Genomic DNA, 8,149 nt, shown 5'->3' with positions numbered 1-8,149 from the left:
TGGACCAAATAATTCAAAAGATAATGTTCTTGACCAAAATCGTAAGACCACTTTTGGCCTTTACTCTACATTAAATTAAAACACAAATAAAAATTTAAACAATTAAATTAACAAGTAACTAAATTACTTATAAAGATAGATCTCCATCAAAAGCTGTCACCAAAAATACTGAAAATAAAGTACTGAAAGTACTAATTCAGTACTAATTTGCTACTAAACAGCACTATAATTAATTAGTACTAAGTACTAGTACATGACTTTCTAAGTTATGGTCTATCTTAATTAAGAACTTTCATCAATACATCTAATTGTAATTTGCAAATTACGATAATATTTTTTGTGGTAGCAATAACCTAGGACCACGGCTATATATGTGTCGCTATGTTACTCCATTTCAATCGATCCTTTAGTTGGTTGCTTGATAAGCAAATTTTAACCAACTAACTAACAATGTATAAATAATGGAGAAAACTATTAAAAATTAATTAGATTTCAAAAATATTGATCTCGATTAAATAAATTTCTATCACGGACATTTTGAAAGTGAATTCTGAAGATGAATGGGAAATGATGAATTTAATTTGTAGGTTTTAAACTTCTTCACAAACCATAACTATTACCCGATGGAATCGACCTCGATGTAATACTTTACACTATATATAGTCTTGCAAGTTGCAATAGAAGTATTACAAGGAGCAATAACTAAATTTGTTAGGTTCATTTAATCTTAAAACATTGTGGTCTAAAATACACATAACTAACATGTTGAATTGTTGATTGTTGGGTGCAACTCACTAAACACCAGTCGACAAAAAAGTGGGGTACATTTATTTCAATGAAAGTACTATAATCCATCACAAGACACAGAACAATAACAACCACCTAATATAATTCCAAAACCAATAAATTATTCAGCTACTTTTATTAGTACAATTGGCAGCATGAAATTGAATATGTTTACTTTATTTTCAAATAAACAGAAATTTAAAGATCGATTGACGATATAATGATGATTCTTTGTATACCCTTCACACCGTAACAATAAAATGAAAAATGTACACATATCACATGATCGAGCATGCCTGGGGATTCTCCTCGCTAAAGTAGTAATCACATCTCGTCACGTGACATGGCCTATCATGGCACCCGTACGCATAGTAACCATCAAAGCATGGTTGCGGCATCGGTGGCGGTGGTGGCCCGTGCCCGAAGTAACATGGCCCCCCACCATATCCTTGCGAGCACGGCCCGCAGCAATTCCTCCCCGGGGAAATCGGTGGGTACTCGCAAGGCCCCGGCCCTAATATCGGCGGAGGTGGTGCTGGGGCTGGTGTCGGTGCCGGTACCGGGATGGGGATGGGGACAGGCGAGGCCGGGGGTTTAGGTTGCTCCTGTTTTGGAGCAGGCTTGGGCTTTTCCGAGTTCTCTGGTGGGTCCTTGAACGTGACTTTCTTATCAGGCTTGGAATTTTCGGGATTGTTGGGCTTGGGTTTCTCGGGCTCGGGCTTGGGCTTCTCAGGATTGTTGGACTTGGGCTTCTCGGGCTCGGGCTTGGGAGGGTCAAGGATTTCGATGCTTTTGATGACTTTTGCACCTTTACAGCATAATTTGTCTCGAATTTTCTCAGGATTGCAACATACTACAGTGATTACCACCTTGTTTTCCTTCTCCTTGTAAACCTGGTCTCTAATTTCTTTTGTCCAAAAAAAAATTAATCAACTCAGCTATTAAAAAAAGTGAAATTGAAATAGTAATAGCATAAAGTTTGTATATGATGGATAATGCATTATCTTGTATGGTGGATTATAGTAAAAGACTAATCAATCGTTAATTGCCACCACAAAAATTAAAATAAAATGACAAGAACAAATGATTAGATACGGTTGGGTATGTACAGTTTAGACAATATAAAATTTGGAGATAAAAACTACTTTTATTAGTACAAATGGCAGCATAGAATTGAATATGTTTATTCTTTGTTTTCAAATAAGCATAGAATTTAAAGTTTGAATAAGAATAGGATGATGCTTCTTTGTACACTTCACGCCGTATATGTACACACATCACATGATCAAGCATGATTGAGGATTCTCCTCACTAAAGTAGTAGTAATCACATCTCGTCACGTGACATGGCCTATCATGGCACCCGTACACATAGCAACCATCAAAGCACGGTTGCGGCATGGGCGGTGGCCCGTGTCCGAAGTAGCACGGGCCCCCACCATATCCTTGCGAGCACGGCCCACAACAAGTCCTCACCGGGGAAACCGGGGGGCACCAACAAGGCCCCGGCCCCAATATTGGTGGACACGGTGGGCACCCGCAAGGCTCCGGGGTTGGTGGTTTAGGTGGCTCCGGTTTCGGAGGAGGCTTGGGCTTGTCTGGTTCTGTGGGCTTGGGCTTTTCAGGCTCTGTGGGCTTGGGCTTTTCAGGCTTGGGCTTTTCAGGCTCTGTGGGCTTGGGTTTCTCAGGCTTAGGCTTTTCAGGCTCAGGCTTTTCAGGCTCTGTGGGCTTGGGTTTCTCAGGCTTAGGCTTTTCAGGCTCTGTGGGCTTGGGCTTCTCCGGCTCTACGGGCTTGGGCTTCTCGGGCTTGGGAGGGTCAACGATCTCGATGCTTTTGATAACTTTTGCACCTTTGCAACATAATTTGTCTCGAATTTTCTCAGGATTGCAACATACAACAGTGATTACCACCTTGTTTTCCTTCTCCTTGTAAACCTGGTCTCTAATTTCTCTTGTCCAAAAATAATTAATCAACTCAGCAATTAAAAATAAATAAAATTGAAAGAGTGAATAGCATAAAGTAGGTATACGATGGATAATGCATTATCTTGTGTGGTGGATTATTGTGAAAGACTAATCAATCATTAATTGCCACCACAAAAATTAAAATAAAACGATAAGAACAAAATGAATAGATACGGTCGGGTATGTATAAGTCAGACAATATCGTACTAACGTGAATTCGCATTCGTATGGAAAAAACTACTCACGGGGAAATTTGCAGATAATTTTCTTGACTTTCTTGTAGCAGCAAGGACATTGGAGATCAACCTTGAGCACCATGATCGTCACCTATTTCATTTCATCCACAACTCAATTAATCCTCCAAAATTGCAATTCAATATGATTATTTATCAAATAACTCTATACATGATCAAGAAAAATTGGATTACCTTCTCACCCATGGCTAGCTATGAATGTCTTGATACAATTATTGGGAGCAAAATTGATGAGATAGAGAGAGAGAAAGAGACTTCTGGTGAGAGAAGTAATTATAGGGAGAAGAAGAGGAAGAAGAAGAGAGTGGGAATGACTTGAAAAAAGAATGACATAATGACACGTCTATTATTCGGAAGGTGTTGAAATTAATGAAATCATCAAATTCTCTTATCAAAAAAATGCAAGTAAAAGAGGGGCCTAAATTGCTGACTATTTACTCTGTGTTTGCATGTGCTGGCTTTGATGGAAACTTCTCACCTTCCTCTAATGAAGTAAATACACTTCATTCATAATCAAACTAAGTCTAACTCCTTTCAATTGAAAATTGTTAAAAAGGTTTGGTGAAATGGAGTTGTAAGTTGGGGTATGTGCCCCACATGGGCAGCCAACGAAGCTTCTCTTAATTTTTAATTACGTTTTTAGATTCATTAAATCTTGATTATGGAGATGGAATTAAGAGTTTCAAGAATATGAGAATTAGTGTCGGTTGCATCTTAATCAGACATTTTGATTAGTTAATTGGGTTTTGGGGGATGAATTTAATTCGGTGTTACTTTAATTAATGTGGATTTAATAGTCTACTATAGATTAAATTGTATTTTAATTAATGTGGGACGTGTCTAATCTCTAGTGGCCTTTGAGTTGAAATTTGGCAGTGACTTTAATAATTTTATTAGTAGTTTTCATTTAGGTTTATGCACCTCCATGACTTAGGCTTATCTATTTAAGTGTTTAATGATCGTTCATTTGAAGGATGAGCATGAGGTATTGTCAATTGAAAAGGGAAAGCAAATTATTCGATTTAAGGATAGATTGGAATACTTCATATAAAAAAGGATAGATTGTAATATACCAGCCCACTTTGATGTATTTTTATTTTTATTTTTATTTTTAATTAACTTTAAAATACATGGAACCGACAAATTTTGGTAAGTACTACACTTAATATGGTATCTTAATTATTTATTTAGTTATTTGTAACCAACGATACCGTTAAGAGCTATAGACAGTTTTTTATTTTATGCAAAAATTATTTTTAAATAAGCAATGACGTAGCAAATAAGAAAGTTCTAATTTTAAAATTTAGGTCGTGCATAAATGGCTCTATGCGGCTGTTGAAGACTTTAAAGCCACATTAATATTGTTAACTACAAGTAGCTATTTAATAATTAAAAAATAAGCTGTTATAGTAATAATTATTATTATAACCATCAAAACAAAGAAAAAGTTTGAGGTTTTAGCTTGTTACTTCTTTGAGAAAGTTTAGTTCTTACTGCTAAAACACCACAAAAAAAAGAGGATTTAGCTTGAAAAGAAAATTAGGATACTACTCCAACTAAACAAGCAAAAAATTGAGGTTTTAACTGCAACTGAGGGTGTTTGAGAATATAGAAAGGGTCCCTTTATTTTACAAAGTTAAAGAGTGGAAGAAAGGTTCAATGATGGGCCAATAATGGTAGTATTTATGACTTTTGTGTAGGTATTTTGATAATTGAAGATCGATGATAAAAAATAAAAAAATTATTGGGTAGGGTTCAAAATAGATTAGTCATCATATTTTTGGTGGACATAAAATAAAAAGGATAGCATATATTTTTCTTCAAAGGAGGGAGTAACATTATACTCCGTATTAACTTTAGGTATATAATATTGAGTATGAGATAAGTTAATATAGATTTTATTAAGGATCAAATAAGTCATAGGAATGTAATGTGATAGATAATCTCAAGATAAGTTGTAATTTTGATAACGTTGAGACGAACTAAGATACACTTTTACATGATAAGTTTTTAAGAAAATTTTCAATCGAACAAGAGATAAGAATAAACATGACTTCTAGTCACAAGTAATAGTGGAAACCGGAAATTGTAAGGAAAGTGTTAAAAATTGTTAGTGTTACACATTCTTTTTATTCTAACATGGCAAATTATACTTACTTCTGTTGGACTAACAAAGTAGGAGTACAATTTTTTCTAAAAAATGGGACTACTGAGTATTAAAAAAAAATACTTTATTACTCTCTCTTTCAACAATCACACATCAAATATGTTTGAAAAGAAAACGAGTAACGATGCCTACGCTTAAACTACTGCACTTTCCACATCCATCAGTTTCATAGTATTAACCAAATCCAATTGTAAATCAGAATTTAATTTGATTTTACGTCGACTAATACTTCATGATTAATACTTTTTGTTTTTACATCACAAAATAACAGACCAAAAAATCTATGTAGTCTTGTAGTACAAATTTGAGTACATGACAAAATACTTATGATTTAATCAAAATTTTCAAATTATTATTTTATCCAAATTTTGATGATCCAAATTCATTTAAATACTTGGACAAGAAAAAGAGTCATTTATTAAGATAATGAGAGCATAAAATGAATATGAGGTCCAATTCAGTTTATCTATCCTTATTAGCTATTGTTTTCAGGTCTTATTCAACCCACTTATATGGCTATAAAAGCTAAACCAGACTCGAAAAAAATAAAATAGGACCAAGTTTTATTTTACATTTTGGTAAGTAATGAAAATCAAATTGAAATTATTGAACGAAACAAAAAACATATGTTTAATACCCTACTTTTGTAACAGTGATGGGCTTGGTGCATTTACAAACAATGGGCTGAAACTAGAAGCATCTTGTTAAATTATTGGGCCTTGATATATTTAAACAATTACAGTTGCAAGCAAACAAATCTGCATCTTTGATTTAAATCATGTTAAAATTATTTGTTGGTTTAAGGAGCTGATGAACAACCGAGCCTCTTCATTTAAAAAAAAATTGTACTTTTGCTTAATTTTGGTCTGGTTTTTGGTGTGATTTTTCTAGCAATTTATCGTCATCAATGTATTTCGTAGTATGGCCAAAAATTTTTGAATATTGACCTAATATTTATTTTTACAACAAAAGTTGATTAAGATCCATGAAAAGAAATGAAATACATATGAGGTATAAGGGCATTTTTTGTTTATAACTTTTATCAACGAAAACTATGATGCGTATCAAACAACGTCTTAAAAGTATTATCTTACATTAGGACCAAAAATACTACTAGTATCTAATGTTAACCATCATGATTAGGTTCATTTGGTGGGTCAACGAAAGTGGCATTTATATCGGGCTTCTCAGGCTCCTTTGATTTTTCGGGTTGTTTGGGCTTTCCGGGCTTGGGAGGATCAACGAATTCGATGCCTTTGATGACTTTTGCGCCTTTGAAGCATAATCTGTCTCGAATTTTCTCACCTAGAACAGTGATTGACACCTTCTTTTCCCTCTCATTGTACACATGATCTCTAATTTCTCTTGTCCAAAACAAGGAGTACTATAAACTCAGCAACCAAAGAAGAAAATTGAAATAGTGAATAGCATAAAGTAGATATATGATGGATGATGCATTATCTTGTGTGGTGGATTATAGAAAAGACTAATTTATCAATTTTTAATCACCACCAAAAAAATAAAATAGTGAATGCTAAGAACCGAAAAATACTCCCTATGTCTCTAATTAATTGGCACAACTTTATTTTTCAGTCCGTGATTAATTAACATATTTATTTTTTACTATTTCTGGACACAGGCTCATATTCCAATATCCCTTTTCACTCACTTTTAACAACAACGGCGACTATGAGTCTTAGCCCAAAATCGGACAATATCATATGAACATGAGTTCAAATAGGTAAAAGTACTCACGGGGAAATTTGCAGATAATTCTCCTGACTTTCTTGTAGCAGCAAGGACATTGTAGATTAGCCTTGAGCACCATAATTGACACCTATCTCATTTCATCCAAAACTCAACTAATTAAAGGGCAGAACTGCAATTCAATATTATTATTCATCATTCTTCACTATAATCATCAATAACCCCATATATATGATAAAGAAAATTTTGAGTACCTTGTCATCCATGGATGTCTTGATACAATTATTGGGAGCAAAATTGATGAGAGGGAAGAAAGAAACTTTTGGAGAGAGAAGCTAAGTAATTATAGGAGGTGAAAAAAGAACAGAAGTAGAAAGTTGGAATCACTTGAAAAAATATTATGATATAAGGAAACATCACACTTGATTCATATTCAAACTAAGCCAGCTTTCAATTTAAATTTTTAATAAATGTGGGACGTGTCTACTCACAATTGGCCTTTCAGTTGAAAGTTTTGTCCATGACTTTTATTAATTTTCATTTAGGTTTATTCCATTGCTACTCCGTAACTTTGGCTTTATCTAAGCGGATCGTTCATTTCAATTTTTAAGGATGAGATATTATTTTGTCACTTGAAAAATGAAAAGCGAAAGCAAATTATTGTATTAAGGATAGATTGGAATGTAGTACAGTTTCTTTTATTTTGAACAAAAAATATTTTTATATACAATGACGTGCACTTAAGAAGCTTCGAATTTGAAATTAAGGTCGTGCATAAATGAAATTACATATTTAGGACCTATACTTATCACGACGCACGTTTGCGGTCCCTATACTTGCAAAATATCATTTGCGGTCCCTATACTTGTATTTATGCACGTTTTAAGGTTCTTTTCTTTTTTTGACATTTTTTAGGACAAAAATACCCCCAAATAAATGAAGGACAAATGTATATACTTTTTTCTCTCCTTTTTCTTTCTTCTTCATTTTTTCTCTTTCTTCTTTCTGTGAATGACTTGTATAATTACAAGAAAAATTGAGATAAAACATATTTGAAGAAGGAAATTAGACAAATCAAATATTCAGCTAAGAAGTTTATTTTACATTATTTTGTTAGAATTGCGAAGAGAAATTTTTGATGTGAGAACCCACATAAGTCGCGGGCGCTACCCACTTGCTAAATACACAACCAAAATTACCATAATTTCATCCATTCCATTTATCGCTTATTATTCCTCACTTTACGATTGATTAGATTCAAATATTCACTT

General features: G+C 33.8%; 1 protein-coding gene across 6 annotated transcripts; it reads right to left on the bottom strand.

The window, feature by feature from the left end:
• Window positions 1-807: 807 nt before the first annotated feature.
• LOC125197852 (protein PYRICULARIA ORYZAE RESISTANCE 21-like) lies at window positions 808-7,269 on the bottom strand. Of its 6 annotated transcripts, XM_048096378.1 has the most exons (4): window positions 3,179-3,332; window positions 2,996-3,077; window positions 2,547-2,734; window positions 1,898-2,492 (listed from the first exon to the last, which is right to left on the bottom strand). In XM_048096378.1, the coding sequence occupies exons 1-4, from the start codon at window positions 3,188-3,190 to the stop codon at window positions 2,064-2,066; spliced, it is 711 nt and encodes a 236-aa protein (XP_047952335.1). In that variant the 5' UTR covers window positions 3,191-3,332; the 3' UTR covers window positions 1,898-2,063. The 6 variants fall into 6 exon arrangements, with proteins under 6 accessions (XP_047952334.1, XP_047952333.1, XP_047952335.1 ...); XM_048096377.1 differs by lacking the exons at window positions 1,898-2,492; window positions 2,547-2,734; window positions 2,996-3,077; window positions 3,179-3,332 and adding exons at window positions 808-1,693; window positions 6,927-7,008; window positions 7,133-7,269; XM_048096376.1 differs by lacking the exons at window positions 1,898-2,492; window positions 2,547-2,734 and adding an exon at window positions 808-1,693 and having other exon boundaries at window positions 3,179-3,457.
• Window positions 7,270-8,149: the final 880 nt, after the last annotated feature.

Source organism: Salvia hispanica, unplaced genomic scaffold (assembly GCF_023119035.1).
Source record: "Salvia hispanica cultivar TCC Black 2014 unplaced genomic scaffold, UniMelb_Shisp_WGS_1.0 HiC_scaffold_1025, whole genome shotgun sequence".
NCBI classification, from domain to species: Eukaryota; Viridiplantae; Streptophyta; class Magnoliopsida; order Lamiales; family Lamiaceae; genus Salvia; species Salvia hispanica.
The sequence above is the reverse complement of the archived record's forward strand: the minus strand, read 5'-3'. Positions and strand labels throughout refer to the sequence as shown.